General features: G+C 58.6%; 10 protein-coding genes across 10 annotated transcripts; 3 read left to right on the top strand and 7 right to left on the bottom strand.

Annotated features, from left to right (window-relative positions):
- Window positions 1-1,891: 1,891 nt before the first annotated feature.
- Window positions 1,892-2,241, bottom strand: WHR41_03030 (uncharacterized protein; the record flags this gene model as incomplete). Its single annotated transcript, XM_069371636.1, has 2 exons — window positions 1,892-2,177; window positions 2,231-2,241. The coding sequence occupies 2 exons, from the start codon at window positions 2,239-2,241 to the stop codon at window positions 1,892-1,894; spliced, it is 297 nt and encodes a 98-aa protein (XP_069231302.1).
- Window positions 2,242-2,627: 386 nt separating this feature from the next.
- WHR41_03029 (uncharacterized protein) lies at window positions 2,628-7,187 on the bottom strand. The gene is made up of 3 exons (XM_069371635.1): window positions 6,634-7,187; window positions 5,636-6,403; window positions 2,628-5,510 (listed from the first exon to the last, which is right to left on the bottom strand). Exons 2-3 carry the CDS (start codon window positions 5,641-5,643, stop codon window positions 3,305-3,307), a joined length of 2,214 nt encoding a protein of 737 aa, XP_069231485.1. The 5' UTR covers window positions 5,644-6,403; window positions 6,634-7,187; the 3' UTR covers window positions 2,628-3,304.
- Window positions 7,188-7,703: 516 nt separating this feature from the next.
- On the bottom strand, window positions 7,704-9,593 carry WHR41_03028 (uncharacterized protein). Its single transcript, XM_069371634.1, has 2 exons — window positions 8,163-9,593; window positions 7,704-8,105 (listed from the first exon to the last, which is right to left on the bottom strand). The coding sequence occupies exons 1-2, from the start codon at window positions 9,372-9,374 to the stop codon at window positions 7,941-7,943; spliced, it is 1,377 nt and encodes a 458-aa protein (XP_069231486.1). The 5' UTR covers window positions 9,375-9,593; the 3' UTR covers window positions 7,704-7,940.
- Window positions 9,594-9,705: 112 nt separating this feature from the next.
- On the top strand, window positions 9,706-10,596 carry LSM6 (U6 snRNA-associated Sm-like protein LSm6). The gene is made up of 3 exons (XM_069371633.1): window positions 9,706-9,965; window positions 10,021-10,134; window positions 10,246-10,596. The coding sequence occupies exons 1-3, from the start codon at window positions 9,827-9,829 to the stop codon at window positions 10,269-10,271; spliced, it is 279 nt and encodes a 92-aa protein (XP_069231493.1). The 5' UTR covers window positions 9,706-9,826; the 3' UTR covers window positions 10,272-10,596.
- On the bottom strand, window positions 10,498-12,168 carry WHR41_03026 (uncharacterized protein; the record flags this gene model as incomplete). Its single annotated transcript, XM_069371632.1, has 3 exons — window positions 10,498-10,839; window positions 10,935-11,330; window positions 11,824-12,168. 3 exons carry the CDS (start codon window positions 12,166-12,168, stop codon window positions 10,678-10,680), a joined length of 903 nt encoding a protein of 300 aa, XP_069231494.1. The 3' UTR covers window positions 10,498-10,677.
- A 2,060-nt stretch (window positions 12,169-14,228) lies between these two features.
- On the top strand, window positions 14,229-17,893 carry WHR41_03025 (uncharacterized protein; the record flags this gene model as incomplete). The annotated part of the gene is made up of 3 exons (XM_069371631.1): window positions 14,229-14,988; window positions 15,043-15,568; window positions 15,620-17,893. The coding sequence occupies exons 1-3, from the start codon at window positions 14,714-14,716 to the stop codon at window positions 17,891-17,893; spliced, it is 3,075 nt and encodes a 1,024-aa protein (XP_069231491.1). The 5' UTR covers window positions 14,229-14,713.
- A 712-nt stretch (window positions 17,894-18,605) lies between these two features.
- On the bottom strand, window positions 18,606-19,993 carry WHR41_03024 (uncharacterized protein; the record flags this gene model as incomplete). The annotated part of the gene is made up of 3 exons (XM_069371630.1): window positions 18,606-19,003; window positions 19,070-19,159; window positions 19,253-19,993. The coding sequence occupies 3 exons, from the start codon at window positions 19,991-19,993 to the stop codon at window positions 18,851-18,853; spliced, it is 984 nt and encodes a 327-aa protein (XP_069231492.1). The 3' UTR covers window positions 18,606-18,850.
- Window positions 19,994-20,540: 547 nt separating this feature from the next.
- Window positions 20,541-21,125, bottom strand: WHR41_03023 (uncharacterized protein; the record flags this gene model as incomplete). Its single annotated transcript, XM_069371629.1, has 1 exon — window positions 20,541-21,125. The coding sequence occupies one exon, from the start codon at window positions 21,123-21,125 to the stop codon at window positions 20,541-20,543; it is 585 nt and encodes a 194-aa protein (XP_069231489.1).
- A 531-nt stretch (window positions 21,126-21,656) lies between these two features.
- WHR41_03022 (uncharacterized protein) lies at window positions 21,657-23,183 on the top strand. Its single transcript, XM_069371628.1, has 3 exons — window positions 21,657-21,810; window positions 21,947-22,439; window positions 22,512-23,183. Exons 1-3 carry the CDS (start codon window positions 21,698-21,700, stop codon window positions 23,076-23,078), a joined length of 1,173 nt encoding a protein of 390 aa, XP_069231490.1. The 5' UTR covers window positions 21,657-21,697; the 3' UTR covers window positions 23,079-23,183.
- Window positions 23,163-25,028, bottom strand: ytm1 (Ribosome biogenesis protein YTM1). Its single transcript, XM_069371627.1, has 2 exons — window positions 24,644-25,028; window positions 23,163-24,540 (listed from the first exon to the last, which is right to left on the bottom strand). Exons 1-2 carry the CDS (start codon window positions 24,762-24,764, stop codon window positions 23,255-23,257), a joined length of 1,407 nt encoding a protein of 468 aa, XP_069231487.1. The 5' UTR covers window positions 24,765-25,028; the 3' UTR covers window positions 23,163-23,254.
- Between the last annotated feature and the right edge of the window lie 296 nt (window positions 25,029-25,324).

The following is a 25,324-nucleotide window of genomic DNA, read 5'->3' as shown; positions in this document are numbered from 1 at the left end:
CGAGGACCAGGGGGCAAAAGGGCATGAGGATGGTGGTTATGGTATGGAGGCGAAGGAGTCAGGCCTGGAGAAGACACCGATTGCTACTGGCCATTCTTCTACTGGCCGAATTAAGGCTTCACCGGGGTCATGGGGCGCTGGCATGGTACGCAGGATGGATGACATGAGATCGAAGAATGCGGATCCGGATACTCCGACTTCGAGTAGTCCCATGTCTGTCGCGGGAGGGCTGGTATCAACTCGTCTACGCGAAGATCCGACCCCGAGCCCACTCCGAAGCCAGAGGAACCCAGCCAGTCCCAGCGCCTTTTCCAGGAAAATCAGGGCCAAGTCTCCACCAGCCCGCAAGTCCAAGAAGAAAGACTTCATCGCTCCGTGGAGCGAGAGCGAAGGCTCCGACGAGGGGAAGACCTCCACTGGCGATGTCTTCCTACCCGAAACGCCTCATTTAGCCGCTCGCGGTGCCCATCGAAAGACCAAACGAAACCATGCTGCTACACCACGGACCCCAATCGCTTCGTCAACTCCGCCACGACTGACGATCCAACCAGCCAGCCCTGGCCCGGCTTTCGACAGCTATGATCAATCCGAGAGTCTCTTCGTAACCGGCCTTACTCCCGATTCGTCACCTCGCCCATCCATCAACGCCGAATATCTGCCCAGGGCTCCTAGTCTAAACACTCCAACTCTGTCCGTCACCCGCAACAGCACGACCACTCCTTCCCAAGCCCTTAGAAAGGAAAACCACGACCCCGCCACCTCATTCAATCTCGACACCGACACCACGAAACCGCAAACTCAGACCCGTCTAACGAGGCCGCGCAAAAAAGGCATTGCTAGCAAGCCGGCTCCCAAGCGTGCCAGGGAGATTTCTCCCCGGGAGGTTGAAGCCAGCAAGAAGGCGGAACCGGAGCTTGACGTACAGGTAGCGCCTGCGCTTAGAGGGGCTGCCGCTGCGGGGAGGAAAAAGGGGGTTGCGAGGAAGGTGAAGCCTGGGAGGAAGTGAGGCGGTTGGGTGGGGAGGTAGGGGAAATGAAGTTGGGGGTTTATGGTCGTTGTGCTCATTGCTAATGGTTCATTAATTCGGGACAAAGTTGTTGGATAGTGGCCATTATTGTCCGAGTAGTCTACATGTAGGCTCCGTTGTAGCAATGCAGTGATGAAATTGACTGAAAAGGTCTTCCGATGCAACTCTAGTGCCAAGTCTAGTATTTCTATCGTCATCTGTCAAATATTGGATGGCTTATGTCCGTCATTGATCGAACGCTGTTTCGAGCGAGACCTTTGCTTTCTATAGACATGCAGTCGATGAAAGGTAATGAAGGGTGCCAGTTTCAGGATCAGAAAATCAAGTCTGCTCTTCGTTGGCGGTATTGAACGGTGGGTACCAAGCTGACGCCGTATTGATCCGATACTGTAGTTCCTCAGCCGTAGTCATCGTTCAATTTCCGATCTCTCCCACGGACAAGACGATCCCGGCGTTTCGAAAAAGCTTATGCGACCCGTCGCGCCCAGTTGACTGAGGAACATTCGGCGATCGCATCCCGTCACCTTGACTCTCGACAATGGCGCGTATCCAGCGATTCTGCCATTTGTCTTGCACCTGGCACCCCGTAGAGAATTTCGCTTCTGCTCTTGCTTCCATATCAAATACACCCTTCCCGAGACTCGTATCTGCCACAGCAACTCCACACACACAGCTCCACATCCTCCGAAATCCAACACTCCAACTCGATCGATGCCGTAACCTCCTTTCAGCCAGACCGACCCGAAACACCACCTCCAACCCCGTAACATGAACCTCCCACAAAGCCTCCCTCCCAGCCTTTCAACCCTGCTCCGGACTCCCAATCCTCCCCACCAAGCCAGCGAGACAGTTTCCCTTCATCTCCTAGACCTTAACAGGCGACGCCGCGCCCTCCCTCCTCCTCGCGGCGCCCCTCGCCCTCCTGCGCGCCCTCTTGCTCTTCTGCGCCATCCTCTGCTCGCGGTTCAGCTGCTCGTCCGCGTTGATCCCGTCCGCCTCCGCGCGCGAGACTTTCTTGCCGTTGTCCAGGACGCGGAAGCCGGGCGTCGCTGGGGGAGGAGCGGGCGAGTTGCTGTTGGTGGTGCCTGCTGATGCGGCGGCGGCGGCGGCTGCGGCGGAGCGGCGGGTTACGCGGGGGGTGGAGATGGGGCTTCAGAGGGGTTAGAGGGGTTGGTGTTTTTGCTTTCTCAAGGGAGGACTTACTCGGCGGCCATTTTTGGCGGGTTGGTGGAGGGGTGAGTTGTGAGGGTTGCGGGAGGGTCGAGGGAGGAAGAGTCGGTTTTGGGTTCGTGGGATTCCGCCGCACCCATGCAATTTAGTCGCGGATACTGTGCTGGCTCAGGAGCTGGCCGTGGGTGTTGCGAACGAGTGTAGGTGGGTTGTTGGAACGTGAGGGGCTCCGGCGCATTTGGTTGTTTGCCGCGATTCACTTTTCTGTAGTTGCGACCCTGGCGACGAGAGTCCCCAAGCGCCTCGGCCCGCGAGCGTGTAGGCTTGTGAGACCTGAAAGTGCCCCACCGCTTTTGTGAGTTCAATGGAGAGACGGCGAAAGAATGGGCTCTTCTAGTTGCGAGTGATTAACAGGAAGAGAAAACGAAAATGTATGTGATCAAAGATGGCATTCAACATATTCCACGTAACAACATAAGCATCGCAAATCAATCTCAAAATCTCAATCATCATCCATCCCCCACACAGATCATTACCATCCCATCCGCACGAGGATCGCCCTGCCGTCCAGTCTTTTCCGCAAGGAAACCAAAGCACGCTCGCTAAGCAACAACGATAGATAGATAGCAGCAGGCTCGAGTCAAAACGACAGAAAATGGTCAGGCTGCGAGCAAAGATGCTAATGCCGTGCAGTCGGAGTGAAGAAGAAAAAGCGAATGCAGCAAGAAGGAAAGCAAAGAGGCAGGGTATCAAAGAAGCAGAAGAAGGGAAAGCGAGCGCGAAGCAACGCGTCAAAAAGCAAAAACAATTCCCGGCCGTTTTTTCTGTTGCTTCGTTTTGCCCAAGCGTGAGCTGGTGCAAGACGTTCGTAAATGGTCACCAAACTCGTTTCAATCGTGAAACCATGATCATCAAAATCCGAACGATGTCAGCCGAAATCGAACGAAAACCTCAAATGCAGAGGTAGAAGTGAAAAGATGCGCGCACGTAAGACCCGCGCTGTCCACGGGAGGAGACCGTACGCTCCGTGAGTCCCATCGGCCTCAGACCTTTGCCCTCTCCTCTGGCAACACACTGCAACAGTGCCGAGCAACACGTAGCGAGCGATCACATGACCGCGCACGACGTGCCCTGCTCAGCCGTCGCGACGACCTTAGCCGGCGGCGAAGCGGAAGCCGTGGTCCAAGAGGACCCGGCCGTGCTCCGGCGACGCCTGGCGATCGCGACGGGTGCTGTTGCGGCGTGGTGAGAGTGGGAGTGGGAGTGGTTCGAGGCCGACAGGTCACGTTCTTCATCATCTTTTTTTGACGGCCTGGGCTGCGCGCCGACCATCCATGCTTGCAAGCCCGTCAGTTTCTTCTTCTGCTTCGCCTTAGGGGCAGCCTCGGGGCCGGGCGCAACGTCCACGACCATGGGGCCTTGCTGAGCCTGAGCAGCGAGAAGAGCATCGTAGGTCGCCTGGTCGAGGCCGGGCGGGAACGCAGCGGGAGGAAGTGCTGCGGCGGCAGCTGGAGGAACGTCGACGATGTGAGCGGATGCGCGTTTCGCCGACTTGTCCTTCTTCTTGGCTTTCTTCGCTGGGTCCTTGCCAGCGGCAGCCTGGGCGTTCATCGCAAGGATCTGGTCAAGAGTGGGCCCGTAAGGATCGGGGCCTAGAGGGTGGCCGTGCTCATCAACAAGCGGCGGCTCTTCTGGCTCTTCCTTCTTCTTTTTCTTCTTCTCGGGCGTCTCGGGAATCGGCCACATGTGCATGGAGACCTCCCAGTCCGGCTTGATCATCGTGTCCCAGACCTGCGGGAGGATGATCTCACCGTCGGGGCCCATCAAGTCGTAGTGGCCTTCCTGCACGTGTTGACCGATAACGTCGACGTGAAGGAAAGCCTGCTTGATCAGGCCCTCCATGCCCTTCCACGTCTTGCACAGGTGCCATGGGAAGCTGAACTTCCTGCCCACCGCGTCCTTGAACTTGATAGGCGCCTTGAGCATGTCCGGCTCAGGCTCGTTCTTCTTCACGACCTCCTCGAGCTCCTTCTGCTTCTTCTCGAGCTCAGCGCGGGCCGCCTCAGCTTCGGCGAGCTTCTTGTCGCTCTCCTCCTTGGCGGCCTTCGCGGCCTCTTCAGCAGCCTTCTCCGCAGCCTCTTTGGCAGCAGCAGACGCAGCGGCGACCTCCTTCTTCTGCAAGGCCTCCTGCTCTTCCTTTGCTTTCTTGGCAGCCGCGGCCGCAATCGCGGCCTGCTCGCGAGCCACGCGCTCTTCCTCCGTCTTCTTGATGAGTTCGCGAAGTTCTCCGAGCTCTTTGAGTGTAGCCTCATCTGGCTTTTCAACGATCACCTCTTTAACAACCTCCTTGGGCTCCTCTTTCTTCTCTTCCTTCGGCTGCGGCGGCGCCGGCGACGCCACGTGGGAAGGCGGGTATCCAGAGTAGGGCGATGGAGCCGGCATTGGGTAGCCTTGCATCATGTGCGGCATCCCGTGCATGCCAGGATAGCCGTAGGGCGAGACCATCAGCTCGGAGCCATAGGCCGTGGACCCAGAAGGTCCGTGTCCATACATGCTGTGTCGCTGAGAGGGTGGGCCCGGCCTGTGAGGCTGGCTCATTGGCGGCTGTTGCGGCTCAGTCTGGAAGTAGCTTGAGTGTGTGGATTCCATTGGAGAGAACGGATTTGGGGCAGATGGGCCGGGTGCGAAGGGGTTACCCTGAGTAGGGTAGCCGTAGGGATCGTGCTGAGACCTGTGGACTAAGGCCTGAGGCTGGAATGGGTCGGCATAGGCTGAAGGGCCAGGCATGCCGGGAGGGAAGCCGCCATGGCTGCTGGGGATTGGCCCCGACCCATGTCTGTACGCACCGGATGGTGGGAAAGGCGGTTGGGTCGGCGGACCACGGCGGCCATAGAATTCGTCGTGCAGCTCCACGGTGCCGGACGAAGAGCCGTCAGACGGGTGGCGTCTGGGGTCGTGACGGTCGCGATGGTCGTGAGATTCGTGGGACTGGTGACGGCTCGATCGGTGGCGGTGCGAGCGATGTTGACGCGGCGGCTCGTCCTGCTCGTAGCGAGACGAATGATGTCTGCTAGGCGCAGGGCGAGCTTCGGTGTGGTGGCGACGCGACCTAGAAGGTCGCGGAGGTCGTGAGGCTGATTCTGAGGGATCGATCTCGTCCTCCGACAGGTGCGTCCAATCCGAGAACTGCGAAGAGCTGCGGCTCTCGCTGGAAGTAGGCGAGTGCACTGATGGGCTTCTGGAAGAGTGCACGTCGCCGGCAGGATAGACTCGCACCTTGCCCGATCCTGAACTGTTGGTGTATGTGACGGTGCTGATGGAATGTCAGTGATGAGCTTGTTTGGCGGCGAACCGACCGTGATGGCGACCCCACTTATGCCTCCGATCAGAGAAGCATTGGGCAGGAGTTCGTCTATCAATGGCCTAAGAGGGACTTACGACGGCATGGAATGTTCGTGTGGGTGCAAGCGCTCTCGTCTCAACCGCACTTCACGCAGCGAAGAGAGGTCAAGAAGAGGCGGTCTGCGAGGTGATAAGGATTGCCTTTGGGTGGCGGCGGTCTGACAGGGAGTACGGGGTGAGCTTTAGCTTCGGAGCGCGTTAGGCTCACAGGCACCAAAGGCAGAAGATGCGCGTCGATCTGTTTAGATTGTGGGGAAGTGCTGTTCGCCGGCGATGATAGCTTAGGAGGAAGGCAGCGGTAGTAGTGAGTTAGTGCTGTATGTCTCAGAGCCGGCTGTGCGATGGTAAGACTAGGCCAGACTACAGCAGCTCGGGCGCAGCGATGGCAATATCAATCGCAAGATAGTAAGGGGTGGGCGTGGCGCGCTGCGCAGACGTTGGCGTTGGTGTTGGCTGCGATCTCGAAGCCGACAGGAGCAGGGCGAAACGCTAAGCTAAGCGCGCGGGCAGGTTTCAGGGCGCGGCGTAGCTGTTTCGCGGCGATATAGCCTGAGTCGTGCTATGAACGGGGCCGTCGATCGGAGGGTCGCCTGTCGAGCATATACAAGCCCGGAGTCGTGAGAGCAGGGGGTGGAGGGGTGTTGTGTTTGCGTGCGGTCTGGTGTTGGCCGGCGGCGGCGTTATGACGAAGCCAAAGTGGGATGGGGGGTTGTAGCCAGGCCAACGGGGCAGCCGCTGCGAGGGCGCACGCCTTGCCTGAAGGGCTCGGGCTGGCGGCGGGGCGTGTCTCTGGCTGCGGCGTCTCTACCGCATCGCGAATGTCAGTACGGACGTCGTGTTGTGTTATAGTCTGCCGCACGGGGAGAGGGAAAAAAGTTGTCGGCGCAGGCCCGCAGGCGAGGTGGCCAGGCAGGAGGGGCCACTGGGCCAGCCTGACCACTGCCACCGGCCTGAGGCTAGCCGCACAGTAGTGGGCTCGGTTTCATGCACGCGCGTGGAGTCTGCGCAAGCCCTAGAAGAAAAGTAGGACTCACAATCGCTGGCTATTGCCCGGGGTGGGTGAAATATCGATGGGAACGAGTAAAAGAAATCGGAGGTCAATGAGGCCGGTGCGGGCAGGGCGGCGAGGAAAAGGTGGCCAGCTGATGGTTGAGAGCCCCTCCTCGCTCCCTCTCTCCCACACACCACCACGCGCGGTCCGCACGAGATCTGGATCAGCGTGGTGTGAATGACCGGATGGTGTCAGCCGCGGCTTGCGTTTGGCGCACGCGATCGGACGGCAAGGCAGGCAAGAACGGTAAGTTTCGGTTGGTGTATGCACTCTGCGGAGCGCGGCTTCAGGGCCGACGGCGGCGGTGTCTTCGCAGTTTCTTCAGTTGGCAGTGTCGGAGTCTGTGAGGTAGCATTGCAATGCGGCGGCGGTGGTGTGGAGCTGCGACGTGGAAATCCGTGTGCGCGAAGGACGGTGTTGGTCGGCGAGGGGAGCTGTAGTGTCACCCACGGCAAACAGTTGCTGGTCAGTGTCGCACGGCAGCGCGACGGCGGCGCATGGGAATGTATATGACCTCCTCCGTCGATGACTCCCACCGCTGGCGCCGTCCATATATATGTTGCCTACTTCGCGAGCCAATGGCACGACCGTCGGGCAGCGACCCGGACTGGACGCCGCGTGCGCTCCAAGGCGACACCGCGCAACACCATCTCCACCCCCATCCCCAGCGCCAAAAACCGGGCGGACGAGCAGCCCTCGCGTCGTCGCTTTGGGCTGCCACCGACCGCGCGATACCGCCGCCAGAAGCGGTCCCGAGACTCCTTCGCTCGCCAGCGGCGCCACGTATCTGCCCAACCGCGAGAGCCGGCATTAGCGCGGCTCGTCCGGCGACGCAGCCCAAGTCCACCGGTCTCACCCCAACAGCGCTATTGGCGGTCGACAGCAGCATGCTGCAAGGCAACCTTTCGTGCTTCGCTCCTGTCGCCCGCGTGGTGGTGGTGCGTTGCGGCCCGACGGCCAGTGGGAATGCATGTGTACCTGACTTGTCGCGGGAGGGTGTGATTCTAGACGGCCATGGATATACTGATGTAGGTGATGACGCAGACTATTAGGTATGTTCTTGAAGGTTTGACGGAGTTGGAGCCGGGAGCTACAACACTCTCGATACACTTGCGAGCTTCCTGATATCTAGAATTGCAAAAGCTGTACAACAGACGGGGGTATGTGGTATGACTCTTCAAACGCCGCGCTTCCCAGGAATTCGGAAACGGTGGAAACAAGGAAAAAACAAGTGACAGCACACATGTTTCAGCTGACGTGAGTCACAAATCCACAAATGAGTGCGGGTCTCTAGGAAATGTGCACGTTCACGATGTCCAGGTCCGAAAGCTCGGTGTTCTGAACCACCTCCTCTGGCGCCAGAGGGTCGCCGTCAAATTCCAGCGTGATGGCGCTGCCGTCGGCCACGTGGAAGTTCTTCCTGCAGGCGTTGATAATTTTGGAGAAAGGCGTGGTCTACGGTGTCTAATGTTAGCACGGCTCTTGGCCCTGAGTGGGTAATGGGTTACTCACAGGCTTGACCATTAGCTTGAAATCAGCCTTGTCCTTTGCCTTTAGCACCAATTTGAGGTACTCCTCTTCTGCCAGCGGAGCGTCTGGCTGCTCTGATTCGGCACCTGCTTCAGCCCCAGGATCCCAGTGACCAGCCCTCTTTGCATCTTCTCTCGCCTTCTCTGCACGGATCTGAGCGAAAATCTCGTCAGTCACCGCTTCGAGCGCCACCTGATCGACGCCCTCTTTGCCCTCGGCGCCTTTCATTGTGATGTTGCCCTCTGTGTCGGTCTCCAAGCCAAGACTTCTGCACGTTGTCACGTCGTAAACTCGCCGCATGCAGTGGATGAGAAACACTTTCTCTGTAAAGTCTTCGCTGAAGCCTTGTCGTTTGCAATATGCCAGGCGAATCTCTCTGAGATTTTGCGATAGCTTTCGAAAGACCAGTAGTGGATTTGTGTTTTCGATTCTCGAGACGACCAAAACCTTGACGGGCGGGTCGGGTAGCGGAGGCGTCTGGAAGCCTGAATGCGACGCCCTTAATCCAGTTGTCTGGGGAGATGAATCCTTGCCTATGGTCGCAGGTGAAGCAGAAGTCTTCTGTTGTTGCTGTCGCCGCCGTTGTCGTGCTTGTCGAGCGAGCGCGGCCAGCTCCTCATCAGACTCGTCGTCTTGCTCCTCCATTGGGAATGAGTCCTTCGGGTCCTGCTTCGCTGCATTGCCACTGGGCTGAATCTCAACATCTGACGATCCGTCGTCAACCTCTATTACGGGAGTAACAGTCTTTCCCCTCGTCGATTTCGCGGCTGTCCGACTTCCTCTAGCATCCACACCTCCCTTCCTTGGTGACCTTCTCTCTTCACTTCCCTGTCCCATGATGATTTCCTCTTCATCGCTTCGCTGCGCTGAATCATTTCCTTCAAGCCCTGCCTCTTTCAACAAATTCCCAATGTCTTGACCAGATATCCTTCTCCGCTTAGGCGTAGCCTCGCTTTTCTTCGGACTCAAAGCACTCCCACTGGCCTTCCTAGGCGACTCCGCAACCCCTTCATCGCTTGTGCGCTTCCCTTCTCTTTTGACTTTCTGCCTCTCAAGCTTTTCCTTCCGCCGTCGATCCTGCTCGGCCAGTATTGAGTCGTAGGATTCCGAGTGTGAGAAGATGTCCCTCGGCTGGTCGGTCTCTGACGAGCCCGTCGAAGCAGTCGCGATAGTCGGGCGATTGAACAGCCCCATGGCGACCTCTTATTCTCGTAGCAAATCAAACAAGAAATCAGGAATCCGCAGTCGTCACGATGATCCTCTGCGCCGCAGTGAATGTCGCTGCAGCTTCAACGTCGAGCGTGCGACAGGGCGTATCGCGAGCATGTGAAGTGTCACCTCAAGGCCATGGGGACATTGCCGCTCCTGCACGACAAGCTACCCGCATCTGCGTAATCCTTTTATGCGCAGACTCCAAAACCTGGTCCCGGTCCATCCATCGCAAGCTTGCCCCGCGATCTCACGCTCACAGTGGTCCGTGCGGCCGCCTCGCGAAGTCACATGCCCCGGCTTTTGCGAGCACTTCAGCCAGGCGGCACGACGACAGCGGGCAAGTCTGAGAGTGTTGGGGGCAAAACGAACCACGCTCTAACATCCAAAAGAGAGTCACATTGTCCCACACCAAAACACAGAAACCAAAAGCAAAAATGTCCGCACCCGCTCCCAACGGCGCCTCGGCCGGCGCTCCCCAATCCGCAAACGACGCCCGCGACCCGTCCGGTTTCCTGAGTGAGATTATCGGCGCGCCGGTCACGGTGAAGTTGAACTCTGGCGTTGTCTACAAGGGTATGCCTTTGCCTGAGGATAAAGTTGGTTTCGACTTACTGACATGTGATAACAGGCGAGCTGCAGTCCGTCGACGGCTACATGAACATCGCCCTCGAGGGCACGCGCGAGTTTGTGGACGGCAAGATGAGAAGGTCGTATGGCGATGCGTTTGTGAGGGGAAACAATGGTATGTTCGACTTCAATGATGCTGTCTCTTCCTCTCTCTTTGGATCTTGAACTGTCTTTTCGGTTTTGCAAAGTGACGGTCTTGCAGTAGACAAGCTTACAAATTTTCCAGTAACATACATCTCTGCGGACTCATAGGCCGCCCGATCCAAAGCAAGAATTCCATAGACGTGCTAGAGATAAGACGACATGAGCTACGATTCGATCATACGAAACGCTTGGCACCTACCAACCTTCAGGCAGTGAGAGGAGATGCGGGACGGTCGGGTCTGAGCGTGCACCATGGAGACATCACTCGGCGGGTCCGCTTGGGAGACGTACTGCTCAGCCAAAAGCTGTTTTCTTTCGGCCTGAGACTCAGAAGCTCGCAGATTTCAGGATTTGCACCCAGCAGCTTGACTATCTAGCTATTTACACCGAACGCAACGGACTCTGAGCAAGAACTCAACGTCCTCCACCCGAATTTCCCCTTCTGTTGAGATGTTGCCTTTTTGCCTTTATGACTTCTATCGTCTGCCATTTATGTCGACCTGCACGCACCAAATCAAGCACCCGGCCTCTCAACCGCAAGCACATCATCCTTCCCCTCCGCCGGAATCTTCGTCGTCCAAAAAGCATACGTAGCCCCATGCAGCGTCAACTCCCCCTTGTCATTCTCCTCCACGCCGTCCGCATTCACCGCATCGTCGAACATCTTGCGCGTTTTCTGCAATCACGCTGGTCAGCACTCACATCCCCAACCCCACAGACAGTGGCCAGAAAATCAAGACAGAACACAGAAAAAAAAAAAGCAAAACTAACCTCCAACTCCCCCCCCTCCAAAACAGCAACCTGCCCCAACGTCCTCCACCGGCTCCACACCCCCTCCCGCGCCAACGGCACCTCCCAGCCCCTCACGTCCTCCCCGAGCGGCATGCTAAACAGCGGCTCCTCGGCGCTCGCGATGACGTAGTTCAGCGGCGAGCGCGACACCTGGTCCTCGAAGACGCGCCGCCACTGCTCGTGGCGGAAGCGCGGGCTGGCGTCCGGGAAGGCGAGCGTGTGGGCTTGGAGTTTCGCTTCCCAGGAGGTGGAGGGCGTCGTGGAGCGCGGCGCGTTGTAGGACTCGATGTTCCAGATTAGGCCCAGCGTGCCGTGGGGTTGGAGCGCGGTGTGCAGGGAGCGGAGGGTGGGGGGCGTGGCGAACCAGTGGAAGGCCTGTGTGGGGAGGTGGTTAGCAGTTGGATGGTTGGTTTGTTGGTTCAATGGTGAGGATGGGTTGGGTGGTGGTTAAGGGAAGGTTGGGATTGCAAGTGGTGGAGGCCTTTCTTGGGCCGTCGAGTCTGCTAGTAGGGGCTCCGAGCGAGCCACGGGCCTGTAGGTGATTTTGGATCACTTTGTTGTTACAGAGGGCCCACCGCTTATCCGGAAATCTGTGTACATGCTGGACTCTCTTCGCCGCAGGGTGAGAGCAGTGTATCTTCAAGGAAGACGTCTAACAGCCTCAACTAGCAGTTCTTTTGCGAGGCTCAGACACTACGAATCAGCGTCGCCTGCTACCCTCTCCGCCGGACCTTCAAAGCCGGACCTTCACTCAAAGATCGCATGTCACAGACCTCTGGATAAGCGGTGGCCGCTCGTTCGCCACGATTCGTCGGCAAAAGCCATCATGAGAAGACATTCAGAAGTTAGAAGAATGATTCAATCCTACCTGCGCAACAAAAACCGCATCCGCCCACCCCTCCTCGACCCCCATCTCCTCCGCCGTCCCGTCCACAACCCTCACACCCCTCAACCCCTTCGCCTCCAACACCGCACGCATGTCTGCGTGCGGCTCGACGGCGAGGATCTCGAACTCCTCCTCGCGCGCCGCCAGCGCCTCCGTGAACTTGCCCGTGCCGGCCGCGAGGTCGACGACGCGCGCGCCGCGCTTGCCGGCCACGCGGCATTGCGTGAGGAGGTGCTGGATGGAGGCGGGGGGGTAGGTGGGGCGGTGGGAGTCGTAGGCGGCGGAGTTGGTGAAGCTGGAGAGGGCGTCGGGGTTTATGGGGGGCATTGTGCTGGTGGGCGGGGTGGTGACTGGTTGTGGTTTGCAGTGGGGGGGTGTTTGCCAAGAGGTGAGATGAGTGAGGGGTGGTTTTGTGTAACGGTGGTACTGTGCTGTATGCTGCTGTGTGGGTGGTGCGACGTGTTAGAGGTGAGGTCGGGTGGGTACGTCATACTCGCTGCCGAGCTGTGGGCAAGGAGCTGGGCGCTGCGGTTGCGTGGAGAGGAGCGCTAATAGCATACTCGCGTCCTACAATGCTGCAGTGAACAACCTGCGAGGATTGTACTGGCGGTGTAGTTGCTCCAACATCGCAGGAATGCACTGACTTACTTTACACGGTAGAAGCTGCGGTGCTTTGTCGCATTGGCTTTCTGAAACAGCCAGGTGCGGTCCCGAGAATCGACGCGCTGCAAGCCGGTGACACGACGCATACATGGTAGATCCCGACCGCATGAGGACCCGATGAGGGGGATTGATATTCAGCTTGATTCTCGGTGAGCAGCGAACACGAGAAAACACCGGGTCACCGCATCCACTCAGGCCAGCAGCATCGAGAGCCAGTCGTTGCGGAATATATCAATGACGACGTTCGCCCGCGACGCGCCCAGTAGAGGAAACGCTGGCGGACGGGACCCCAGGTTCCACCGCGCTCAACTGGTCTCGACCTCTGGAAGGATGTTGGAATGGGATCAGCAAACGCGCGGCTCTGACGCGAGCGCAGGCGGCAGTGGTGTAGATCCCCAAGTCCCGATCGATTGATGCTGCGCGGTGCCCGCCCCGGTGCCCGCTTCCCCAACGGACGACCCGACTTTCAAGCCTCGCCACGCCAGTCGCACAGCGCGGCGTGGCCCAGCCAGGCGCCAGGGTCTCGCGCTGGTCAAGCACATGGCCGTGGGCGCCGAGTGCGACGCATGACGTTGCGAAGGGCGATGCGGGCACGCCTCGTGAGACAGAGGAATGTCGAGGTTGGACGCACGCCGTCGTTGTCGCGGGGACCGCTCAGGCATGCTGGGCGCCGCTGCTGACGATGACGACCAAGCCGGCTCGCCGACTGACTTTCGGCGAGCGCGCCACAGCCGGCGCGGCTGGTGAACTGGCCGAGGGTGCATGATGGCGCATGAGGTGGTGCTGGGCGGCTGGCGGCGGTGGTGGTGTCCGCGGGCGCTGGCGGGATGAGATGCAAAAGTTGGGATTCAGGCCGGCGGCGGGTGATGAGCGCGGCACGCCTAAAAACAGCAGCCACTAGATAGTAGTAGGTACTGCCTCGAGCCTCCTAGCCTTCGCATGGCGCACGCTCGAGCACGTGAAGGGCGTCCTCGCGGCGGGCGTGCGCAGCAATTCTTGCAGTCGCCGCGGTCCGCGCGCAGGGGTGGCGAGGGCTGCACAGTGGTGTACACAGGGCACTGTACCTAGTAGGGACTGTACTGTATATAATCGGGCGTGCGTGCTAAGGTGCGCGCGCCACACTTCGGCTGTTCCTGGCCGGCGCACAGCAGCAAGCAAATCAGACCACGCGGCGAGCCCATTCGGTGCTGTTGCCCTGCTGGAAGAGGCCTGACGCGCCCAGCAGCGCTCTGTTCGCGCTCGTAGCAGAATAATCAATCAAGGGCAGACGGCGGGCTGGGGGTGTTGCGAGGGCTCTGGGCAGGCTGCCGCCGCCGTCTCCTGACGCTGGCGACTGCTTCATCTCCGGCGAGTGCTCGTGCGCGCACCGCCAGCGCTACTGAAATCGCCGCCTCGCCCGTGTTTGTCGCCCGCCTGCGCCGTTGCGGTGATCGCCCGCCCTCCGTCTCCGTCTGATGAGAAGCGTCGTCTGTTACCAATCACTCGCGCCGGCCGCCGCACGCTGCGCATCCGCCCAGCACCGCAGCAGCATCACCAGCAGCAGCAGCCCAGCCGCAGCGCCGCGAGAGAGCCGGCGGTGGCTTGCACGCACTCTATCGAGCCTCCGCTCGCCGCCTGCAGGTGAGTCCCTGCCACCCCTTCTCCACCCGTCCGCCTTCTCCACCGCGCGCCGCATAAGCTTTTTGGGCCAGCCCGCGAGTCTCCAGCCGGCCGCTGCCACCAGCACCACCACCACCACCACCCACGCACTCACCACCCGACGCCCCATTGCACCTCTTCCACCACCTCGCCATCGCCTCCGCTGCCATCCATACCTGCTCCCTCCGCCGTCCCAGATCGGCTGCCGCTCGCTCTGTCGCCGCCTCGCCGAGACACTGTCTCACTCCCGCGTGTGTTGCCCGTCGCCGCCGCTGACCACCGCCTCGTCACCCAGCTCCCAGCTTCCCAGCAGCAGAACCAGCACCTCCCGAGCCCGCTTCTCCACACCCAACCGTCGTATTCGGTCCCTAGCCAGGCACCGTCGCTCGACCAGCCTGTACCACGCGCGCGCCGCACGTCCATCAAAGACACCACCCGTTGTACATACCTTCTAGCGCCGCTTCTGCAACCACTCGTTTTCCATGTCCCAGTAGCCCTACCGGCCTTCCGTCGCAGCGCTTGACCTCGTCTCTCGCTTCATCACAACATACACCCGCGCAACACCGGCTACATGCCCAAACCTGCTTTCAAGATCCCCTTCGGCCGCCGCAGATCCGTCGGCAACGCTCTCGACCTTGTCTCCTCGTCCGAACCTTCCGACTCCGCTCCCTCCTCCTCCTCCTTCAGGGTCATCGAGAGAACCGACCGGCCTAGCTCGCACAACTTTGATGGCGGAGACCGGAAGATAACATCGCCAGTAAAGAGCAGTCACGGCCGACCTTTCAACTCTCCGCTTCAACAACTTCGGGGCAAATCGACGGAAGACGTTGGCTCCGGGCCGAACAGGTATGGCCGTTCACACGGCAAACCGCTTAAGGACCCACGGCTGATCAATCAAAGGACAAGCCGCGGCACCACAAACTCCGGCTCGAGCGGATACTACGACTCCTCCGGCGCTTCGGCACGATACAGTTCCACCTCCACACTCCCCTCGTCGCTTGAGCCTGAGCGCGAGCCAGAGGAAGAGGATCTGTTTCCTGTGAAGCGAGCGACCGCGCCTATGTTCTCATCCTCCAACTCCACGGTGGCACCACACCCTCTGCCTCAACCGCCATCCTTCACCTCACGAGCGAGTAGAGCCCTCTCGTTTGGTTTGAAGGGCAAGACGCCTCCGCCCAGACTCGACGATGCGCCTCCAATGCCTGGGTCGGCCGATGGAAGCCGCTACAGCCCATCACGAGAAAGAGCCATGACAACAAGCAGCTACGCAAGCACTGCAGTCCCTCCTAAAACACAGCAATCTTTGGACTTGCCTACATCAGATTTCGGCAATGACTTCGGTGGCATGTTCGATTCATTCAACACTCGCAGGCCTAGTAGAGGCTCGCCGACGCCGCCTCTACCGCTGAATGGATCTTCTTACACAGTCAGTAACACAGCCACGATCAACCGCACACCGCATGCTTACAAAAATCAGGAGAACCAGCCCATGTACCCACCCAGATCCTACTCTCGTCAGGGCGCATTACCGTCCCCTGGCGAGATGGGTAATATTCGAGCTAGCAACGCATCGCCTTATTCGCTGGAAGGCCGCAGGTCTAACGAAGGTCTCGTCGCCGGCTCTACCTTCAGCTCGCCAACAGCAGAGGAAGGACCCGGTCTTCCGGCGATAGCACCAGCTTTCTTGGGAGGATCAAAGCAGGGTTACGCGCTAGTGTCTGAGCAAAATTCTTCGCCTAGCCACGAGCGCTTATCATTCGAGAGCCACAACAGCCAGCGTGAATTTGTAACAGGAGGAAACAAAGAGAACGAGCCGGCATTTGCTAGCAGACAAGCGCATCTGGACGATGGTGACCGATGGTCGAAAAAGCCGGACTGGAGAGCACCGATTGCCTCGGTATCCAACAACTCTCTCCCAACAAACTCTTCATCCTCGACTGTTCGGCAACCACTTTCGCAAACCGCTGCGCCGAGCAGCGCCAAACCCCAAGCCACCAGCCCCTGGAAGTCAGAAAGCAGTAACTTTGCGGCCGAGGCGAAGAATGTCACGCCCAAAGCTACAAGATTTGCCGCTCGCGAATCTGCACACGAGGAGTCTTTGTTCGATGAGATTTCTCCTGTAGGCCCTCCCAGTCGAGCATTGCGACCCAGCGAATATGCGACCCAGCGCACCGAAACCGGCACCCCAAAGAAGATGACAAAAGCACAGTTTGAACTGCTCCAAAAGAATGGCAACTCTAGCGTGGAACAAAGCGAAGACGACAGCCATTCTGGCGACGAGTATGACGATGAGGACGACGAAGAGAGGGCCAAGCAAGCTACAAAGCAAAGGAGGAAGCAAGAAGCCAACATGTCGGTCTACAGGCAACAAATGAAGAAGGTGACAGGAGGCGGCCCCTCGGATTTGCCCTCAAGGCCAGGCCTGGATCGAAACTCGCAGAGCGCACCCGGCCTGTACATGGGTGGCATGAACGGTGCGCCGCCGACAGACAGCTTTCGCCCAAAGCCAGATGACGATGACGACGACGATGTGCCTTTGGGCATTCTTCAAGCACACGGTTTCCCCAACGGCTCGCGACCACCGACTAGGAGCGGTGACGATAACGCGCGACGGGCATCCATGGCGGGATCTATCGTCAATGGTGGTGCAGGAGCAGGTAACTTGCCAGCATTTGCACGACGACTTCCTGCCGATCCCTACTATGGGGCTGGCCTCGTAAACCCAGCGAACCGTGAGTCTCTGGCTTACGGTGGCGGATCAGTGTACGGCGGACCTGCGGCTTCACCATTGGGTAGCCCGGCTGCCGTCCCTGGTGGCCACCCTGGTGGATTGGTCGGTGTCATCGCAGGAGAAGAGCGCGCCAAAGCTGCAAGAAGAGCTACACCTTCTGCCGCGTACGGAACGAGCCCTCTGCCCAGCAACATGCCCATGCCTCGCACGATGTCTATGGGCAACCTGCCGCCTCCATCCATGTACGGAGGAATGCCTCCCATGCCGCAGATGCCTCAGATGCCTCAGATGCCGCAAATGCCCATGATGATGCCCGGACAAGACCCGAACCAGCAAATGCAGCAATTCATGCAGATGCAGATGCAGTTCATGCAAAACATGATGGCGATGCAGCAGGCCAGCATGGGCCAGCAGCCCGCACCCCAGCAGCAACCCCAGCCAGGCCGCCCCATGTCCATGGCCAGCCAGGCGCCCCCCAACCAAGGCCGCTCAATGACCATGATGGGCCCGCCCTCCACCTGGAACCAAGGCGGCATGCTGCAACCGCCCCAGCCCAACGGCCGCCCAGCCTCCACCTTCCAATCCTACACCCCCTCCGTCCACAACCTCCCCACCGGCCCCGGCGCCTCCTACACCCCCTCCATCGCCCCCAGCGAGCGCTCCAACATCGGCATGCCCTCGCGCTACCGCCCCGTCTCCACCATGGGCGGCGAGGGCGGCGGCGCCGTCCCGCCCGCCGGCGCCCGCTCGCAGAGCATGACCTCCTCGCTCACGCTCCAGGCGTTCCAGAACCCCCAGCAGCCCGAACAGCAGCAGCAGCGCAACACGATCCGCGTCATCGACAAGCCCAAGGGCGCGCCGCGCGTGTCGTCGCGCCTCGTCGAGCCCGAGGACGACGACGACGCGGGCTGGGGCGAGATGGCCAAGAAGCGCAGCGAGCGCAGGTGGAAGTGGGGGCGCGGGAGGAAGGAGAAGGACGAGCAGCAGCAGTTGAACGATTTGTACCAGAACGTCGAGTGAGAGTGAGGGGCGACGAGCGAGTCGGCTCGAGCCTCCTGCTTTTCTTAATTGTTGGTTTTTTGCTCGAATCAGCGACGCGGCGGGCAGTTTGGATCTGGCGGTGTTGGTGGACTAGGGAGAGGGATGGGGAGGGTGATTTCACTTTTCTTTTCTTTTTTTTTTCGATTTTTCTTTCTGCCTTTCCCACCTTGTTCTTCTTGGGAGGGAAGCGAGTTTCGGACACGGACATGGACTTTCACAAAAAGCGCGACAGCAAGAGAAAGGAAGGAAGGGAGGGAGGAGGACAAGCAGGAAAAAAAATTCAATTCGATAGGCGGAACTCTGCACGTCTTTTTTTTTCCGGGGCGCTGTTGTTCTTCGATCATTGCTTGCTTTGGTTTGGTTCACTGCCCCTTTCTTCGCTATTACACCTTTTTGGGCGTTTTTGCTTGCGTTTGCGTTTGCGTTTGCGTTCTTTTGCCTGCCCGCGATCGGCTTCCGCCTACTGCTGTCATTCGAATTAATGGCTTTGCGAGCGACGATAGAGATGAGATGATCGTGGAGCGCTCACGAGGCGCTCGTTGAGACGGGAATGGGGTGGGGTGTGAGAGGGAGGGAGCGCGGATGAACCGACCTTTTTCCTTAATCTTTAATGTGTTGGATAGAGTATGACATGACGGAGCTTTGAGATCACGATTCAAGATCACGAGTCGGGTTTCGGGTGTGAGTGGGGTGAAGTGAAGTGTCTTTCATTATCGTTGTTGCGTTTGTGCTGGCTTAAACGCTATAGCAGGCGTGAAGTCCTCGGCGGAGGGTGAGCTCGGCCTGCTGCATCCTGGCCCTATCCCTCGAGTAAGGAATTCCGTGCAAAGCTCGAACGAGGAAATCTGTAGCCCCGCCTTCCACTCGGTGCGCTTCCTCAGTCGTACAGACCAACGTTCGCTCGTCTTCAGAGCGACCATGCAGCTTCCGCATTGTTCAGATTGCGTCCTCGTCATCCAGTGCCGTGTCCGCATCGCTCTCCCCAACCAAGTCAATCACCTCGACCTCCTCCTCGCGCGCCGGAAAGGCTCTCGCGTACAGAGCCGCGAGCAGAGCGCTGTAGGTGTCTTCCGGGCCGGTGGGTTTGATCTGGAGAGATACGTCAGCCTGGTTGCTTCGTTCAGACCGGGCGCCGGAGTAAAAAGGATGAATCACCTTCACGGTCCTGTCCTTGTAGGCGAACGGAACGCGCTTGTCGCTCGCGTCGGCGGGGAGAAAGATCAGGATGCCGTTTGGGTCGGCGATCTGTGTGTGGTGTTTCGTTAGCTCTGCTTCGTGAAAGCAATACAATGACCAGGTCTCGTGGGAGGGGTCAAAAAAAAAAGGAATACAACAAACCGTCTCGCCAAAATTCGCCGCCCCATCCCACTTCATCCCCGACAAACCCACCACGACGAACTTCCTCGCGCCCTTGGCCACTTCCGCATCAATCAGCTCCTGAAGGACCGGCAGCGCGAGCTGCCACGGCACCTCTGTCTCGGATTCGAGGCGCGCGCGCAGGGCAAGAGGGTGGATGCTCCCGATGTCGACTCCGGTGCCGGTTCCGGTTCCGGTGTCGGTTCCAGCGCTGGCGTGCTCGTCAGCCCAGGCCCGGAAGTGCGCGTACAGGCTCACGCAGGTCCATTTGCTGCTGCTGGGGCTGAAGTCTTTGGCGAACTGCGCGCCGAGGGACGCGAAGAGGGCGTGCTCGTGGGCGCTGGCCGGGTTCGGGGTTAGAACTAGGAGGACTTTGATCGCGGGTTTTGGGGGTGTAGGGCTCATGGTTCGGCGGGAGAGGGTGGTGGGGAGCTTGGAGGTGGTGTAGGGGAGGTAGGGTTGCGGGCGGGCCCCGGGGGATAGAGGGCGCATGGGGAGGCCGTGGTGGATGGCGGGACTGAGGGTTATGTTGTTGTGGTGCTGGGCTTTGTGGTACCCAAGGCTCTGGGTGTTGTTGTTGTCGTCGAAGTCGGTGTCGCTCGACGAAGAGCTGAGGTAGATGGCCGTCGCGGGTTGTTCGTCGAGGCGCGACGGAGTGTTGGGGTACACAGAATTTAATTCTGGCGTTGAGGGGAGGTACTCGAGATGGGAGAGGTCATCCATGTTGGCCGTGGTTAGTTGTGGATGTTCGTCGGCTTGTTGGATGTGGGAGTGAGGGTAGTTGCTTAGGTGTTGACAAGATTCACGGAGACGGGTGTCGTCAGTAGGAGTCAACAAAGGTTCGTGAAATGTTGCCCGCAGCAACAGCAGGCTTCACTTCGAAAGTGGAAGGTGCGGTTCGTCAATGACTTCATTCACATGCTTGTTCTGTTTACCGAGCCCAAGAAGTCCTCCTCGCGTGAGCGTCGGTCTTGCAGTTTGCCATCGAAGGTAGTTCTCCCAAACGCCGTCCCTGTAATCCCACTAGATCGTTCGTTGCTGCCATTCTATCGTTATGTTTAAGTCTTTGTGTTGTAACCCATGAAGAGAGGTGATAATCTGGTGCGGGTGCAAGAGTGAAGTCTTGCCGCGCGAACAGTGGGCGTTCCACACGCTCTTCGCTCAGACACCGGTCAAGACCCGACTCTCCGCCTGGTTCAGGAGACGCCTCGCGTTTGCATTTGGTGCAGACCCGTTTGAGCCGCGCCGTCTCTGGGAATCAATCGACTCCTCACACAAACATTCTGGCGATCTTGAGAATATTGCCAGCATTGTCCATCATCCCAGCTCCGCCTCCGCCGAAGAAGTCGCCGAAGCCTCCAGAGCTTGACCCTCCATATCCTCGGCTTCCGTAGTATCCTCCGCCGCCTCGCGACGTGCTTCCAGTTCCAAATACATCGCTCATTCCAGGCGGCAGCCTGACTCCCATGCCTTTCAACAGTCCTCCAATGGCTCCACCGGCGCTGATCAGCGGTACAATGACCGCGAAGAAAGCCTTGACGGGATGTCTGCGGAAGTATTGCCAAAGGTCTTTCAGCAATCGCTGGAGGCGGTGTACGAGGTATTGGATGTATCCATCGCGCGGTCGGCGCTTGTAGTATGAAGATCCACCGCTGCCTGAGGAAGAGAAGAAGCCGCGCGAGCTGCTGTAGTTCCCGCCTGCGCCGCCGAAGTAGGAGTTGCTGCGAGAGTTCGAAGGGCGAGCGTAGTATGTGCGCCCACTCGTGGAGCGAGTACCTGAGCGTGAGCGGTGGCGGGTATTACCGCCGTAGGTGGAAGAGCTGCCGCCGAAGAAGTCGCCGTCGAGGAAGCCCATCTTGTGCGGGTCTGAAGATGTATGTTGCTATGCGCTGGCTAGGGCAGCCAATCACTTAAGCTTCGGCTGCAATGTGCTCCTGCGTAGGAGCTAGGCGCTTGCGGTGAAGATGGCGATTGAACGATTGCGCAGCTACGCGCTGAAACGGTTCCTGGGCCGGCCGGAAGCTATCTGATGCGTTCACGGGTGAACGCGTGTTGCGACAGTGTCGAGGATGGAAGAGAAAAGGGAGTGGGCATGGTCCATGGCCAGACCAACCACACGCATTTCGCGCTGCATGAGAGCAGAGAGGGAGTGGAGTGGTGCGGTCTGCAGGTGCGCCCAGGCCAACGACTGGTCCGCGTGGAGCTGCAGTCGATGCGGGTGAGGTGGTTGGTGTCTCGATGAGAGCTGATCGTCGTGTGGAGAAGAGCCTCAGGCAGAGACAAGGCTCTCAGGCCAAAAGGAAGTTGTCACTTCCCTTCCGCGCCTCGCTGCCGAAGTGGCTAAGCATTGCTCCGAGGTGTCCCTTGAGCGAGTGGACCTCATAGTGAAGACATCATGTCCCTCTTCGAAGTCGCATGTAATTTTACATGCTCAAGACGAGTCAATCACTACGAGCGATCCGTCTCCAACTGCACAATACTAGCAGCCATTGGCAGAGACAGCAAGCCAGGATGAAGCACCACCTCATGATTGGCACATGGTATGTTGAATAGAGTTCGAAATACTCACTTTCATGATTTTTTGCTACACCGTTTGCCATTGTGATTTCCTTGAGAGCTCAATAAGTTATGAGCAGGCATTGACACTGTTTTCATCTTAAAAGCTGACAATCTCAGGACGCCACCAGGCGCCATCTTCACTGTCGCCTTTGATGACGAGAAGCTCTCTCTCGAACTCGTCAAACGTACCGAAATTCCTAAAGATGAGCCCATCTCCTGGATGACATTCTCACACGACCGAAAGACTATCTACGGCGCTGGCATGAAGAAATGGAACTCTTTCAATGTCAACTCGCCGACAGACATTGTGCATCATTCGTCTCATCCCATGGGAGGCCACCCCAAAGCCAATGATGCCGACACGAAGACTCGCGCTATCTTCGTTCTTGCAGCCAACAAGCCGCCATACAATGTCTACGGCAACCCGTTCTACGACTTTGCAGGATACGGCAATGTTTTCTCCGTTGATGACAAGGGTGGCCTCAAGGAGAATGTCCAGAACTACCCCTACCAAGACAACACCGCCATCCACGGCATGGTCTTCGACAAAGATGAAGAGTACCTCTACTCTGCCGACATGTGGGCCAACAAAGTCTGGACGCACAAGAAGGTAAGTTCATTCCACGCATTTCTCGCTGCCAATCAATCAAGAGACATCCACGGCTGACAAGTGTCCAACCAGGATGCAACAACCGGCCAACTAACCCTCGTCTCCTCCGTCGACGCTCCGGCCTCCAACGACCACCCGCGCTGGGTCGAACTCTCCGCCGACTCCCGCACCCTTTACGCCCTAATGGAATCTGGCAACCGGCTCTGCACCTACACCATCGACCCCTCCACCCACGAACCCATCTACAACAACGACTCCTACCCTCTCATTCCCCCGGGCCACGGCGAGCTCTACCCCAAGATGTACCGCTCCGACGTCGTCTTCACCTCCTCTTCTGGCAAATACCTTTTCGCCACCGCGCGCTCCAACTCGCCCAAACTCACGGGCTACATTGCGGCGTTCAAGCTCGGCGAGGGCGGCAAGATCGAGAGGCAGATTTGTCTGAACCCGACGCCGACGAGTGGCGGGCACAGCAATGCGGTCAGCCCGTGTCCTTGGAGCGATGAGTGGATTGCTATGTGCGACGATGAGGTGGGGTTCGTGGAGATCTACAGGTGGAAGGATGAGTTCTTGGGCCGTGTGGCGAGGCTAGACATTAAGGAGCCGGGGTTCGGCATGAATGCTATTTGGTATGATTAGGCTGGGTTGTTCACGGGTGGAAGGAATGAGAGGGGATTCACGAAATCTGCATCATACGTCAAACAACGCATACAGTGGAAATATCAATCACTCCGATACTTCCGATGTGTCCTTCGCTTTTGAAATGCGTTCCGTTCTTCTATATTCTATTACAAATGCTTCCCCAATGCCCTGAATTACTGCTGGCCCTTGTTGATCTGGACCTGCTTATCCTCGCCACCGCTGACAACGCCCACCTCAGCGTCCCACTGCACGCCGAACACCTTGACGCCATCACCCGCAACACCGCCCTTGCCGCTCTCGCGGTTGATCACATACACGCTCTCGCCAACCCTCTCGCTCGCCTCGCTGCGCGCGCTGCGCAGATCCCAAATCCTGCACGTGCCGTCATGGCTTCCTGAGACAAACTGATAGCTGGAGTTAGGGTCGCGCGCCAAGCTCACAACAGCATTCGTGTGTCCGCGCAGCGTCATAGCCGAAATAGTCTGCGCCGACGCGCGGGGGTCGATCAGCGTGATGTGCTTCGCGGAGGTACCGCAAGCGATCAGCGAGGTGTCCGGCAGGTGGCAGACGGAGAAGAGGGCCTGCGGGGTGGAGCGAGAGTCGACGCAGGCGGAGGTCGTGAGGTCCCAGGTCTTGAGCGAGTGGTCCCAGGAAGTGCTGTAGGCGACCGTGTGGTCTTTGGCGTCGAAGGTGACGTCCGAGACCTGCGCGGTGTGCCGGGCGAGGAGGCTGAGGGGTCCGCGCTGAGGGCTGGGTTTGCTGTTTGTCGAGAGCTTGCGGCGCTTGTTGGAGGCGGAGGGGAGGAGGTTCTCGGGCGCGACGGGGTTTTCGGACTTCTTTGTTGACCACAGGCCGATGGTGTGGTCTGCGGAGGCGGAGAGGATGCGGGAGGAGGGGGCGTGGACGGCGAGGGCGTCGACTGAGGCTTTGTGGCCGTAGAGTTCCAGTGTGGGTGTCAGAGAGCCCTGCTCGCCAGGCTGGGTCGAGTCGGTGAAGTTCCAGAGACGGAGGGTCCGGTCGGCACCGGATGAGACGACCTGGGTGGGAGAAATGAATTTGGCCGCTTTAATGGGTGCTGTGTGAGCGGAGCCTGTGGCGACGATGTTTGCGCTTGTGTCCCATACACGCAGAATGCTGTCGAAAGATCCGGAGAGGATTCGAGGTTGGCTTGATGTGTCGTAGGCGCTACCGGCCCATTTGGCAGCGTTGGAAGAAGCGGAGAGGACATCTACAGAAGAGACCCAGTCGTCGTGTTCGTAGCTTGCCACGTGAAGAGGAGGGACGAGAGCTTTCACATATTCGACATTGAGGGTACTTTCCGCGCTGATACCATTTTGAGTGAGGAAGTCGTCCAGCGATGTGCGAAGAAATTGGCCGTTGACGAGGAACTCCAGAGGAATAGGCTGGTCGGTGTCCAAAAGGCGATTTACAAGAGTCGAAAGTTGGTAACGTTTGAATTCTTTGGTATGTCAGTATCTAGGTGTGTTTGCAAAACATCGCAGAGGAAGGCATGAGCAGACGATGAAGGTCTTCTCATGCGTTCATCATCGAAGAAAACTGACCTGTAGAGACAAGGATGGCGCCAGTGTCCTGGGGCAATTGGATATCCTCGTTTCTTGAGCTGAGATGAATTTTCACTTGTGCTGTGCGCCCATTGGCAGCCGCACTCTCCTGCGTCGCCATATCTGTTTCAATGTTTTGCGGAAATAGACGTGTACAAGCTCAGTGCAAAGCCAGCGCCTCTTCCAGTACAACCTATTGGTCGTCTAGCGGAGATTTTTTTGGAGTCGGCAGCTCTGCCAGCCAGCGAGCCTCAGGTTTGCGGGGGCGCCCGAGCGATGTGCTGAAGCCTGAAACGCGAGTGAAGCAAGCCTCCACGCACCGGAAAGACCACCCACGGCCACGTCCGACGAACCGACCCTCGCGACGAGATGAATGCCATAGTACTGGACAACAAAGTACGCATACTAGGTTCACGCGCGCACACAGTGTCCGCTCTGTGGCTGCTTACGAAAGGCGCAACCGCCACTCGCTGCTGTGTCGTTCCCCGCCGTCCTGAGAGAACCCTGGATGCCTGGCCCATAGTTCCGCCGCCCTTCCCGCGAGCCCTGGCCGGGGCTTGGCTTCACATGCCATTTTCCTGCCATTGCTCTGCAGTATCGTGTGACGAAAGACCAAATCGATGGGGCTCGGTCAGACCAGCTCCTTCTCCGCTCTGCATGCAGCCATGACCTCGCAGCCCT

The sequence above is a fragment of the Cladosporium halotolerans genome, assembly GCF_011745625.1.
Source record: "Cladosporium halotolerans strain TM138-S3 chromosome Unknown Sca7, whole genome shotgun sequence".
Taxonomy (NCBI): domain Eukaryota; kingdom Fungi; phylum Ascomycota; class Dothideomycetes; order Cladosporiales; family Cladosporiaceae; genus Cladosporium; species Cladosporium halotolerans.
This window is presented reverse-complemented; position numbering and strand designations above follow the sequence as displayed.

What these genes read in the sequence shown, in the direction of transcription:
- WHR41_03028 (XM_069371634.1), bottom strand. Translation starts at nt 9,374, where the DNA reads ATGGGGCTGTTCAATCGCCCGACTATCGCGACTGCTTCGACGGGCTCG. An exon ending in TCAAGCTAATGGTCAAGCCT is followed by an intron (nt 8,106 to 8,162) that starts GTGAGTAACCCA and finishes TAGACACCGTAG; the next exon opens with ACCACGCCTTTCTCCAAAAT.
- LSM6 (XM_069371633.1), top strand. Translation starts at nt 9,827, where the DNA reads ATGTCCGCACCCGCTCCCAACGGCGCCTCGGCCGGCGCTCCCCAATCC. An exon ending in CTCTGGCGTTGTCTACAAGG is followed by an intron (nt 9,966 to 10,020) that starts GTATGCCTTTGC and finishes ATGTGATAACAG; the next exon opens with GCGAGCTGCAGTCCGTCGAC. An exon ending in GTTTGTGAGGGGAAACAATG is followed by an intron (nt 10,135 to 10,245) that starts GTATGTTCGACT and finishes CAAATTTTCCAG; the next exon opens with TAACATACATCTCTGCGGAC.
- WHR41_03022 (XM_069371628.1), top strand. Translation starts at nt 21,698, where the DNA reads ATGCTCAAGACGAGTCAATCACTACGAGCGATCCGTCTCCAACTGCAC. An exon ending in CACCTCATGATTGGCACATG is followed by an intron (nt 21,811 to 21,946) that starts GTATGTTGAATA and finishes TGACAATCTCAG; the next exon opens with GACGCCACCAGGCGCCATCT. An exon ending in AAGTCTGGACGCACAAGAAG is followed by an intron (nt 22,440 to 22,511) that starts GTAAGTTCATTC and finishes GTGTCCAACCAG; the next exon opens with GATGCAACAACCGGCCAACT.
- ytm1 (XM_069371627.1), bottom strand. Translation starts at nt 24,764, where the DNA reads ATGGCGACGCAGGAGAGTGCGGCTGCCAATGGGCGCACAGCACAAGTG. An exon ending in CGCCATCCTTGTCTCTACAG is followed by an intron (nt 24,541 to 24,643) that starts GTCAGTTTTCTT and finishes GACATACCAAAG; the next exon opens with AATTCAAACGTTACCAACTT.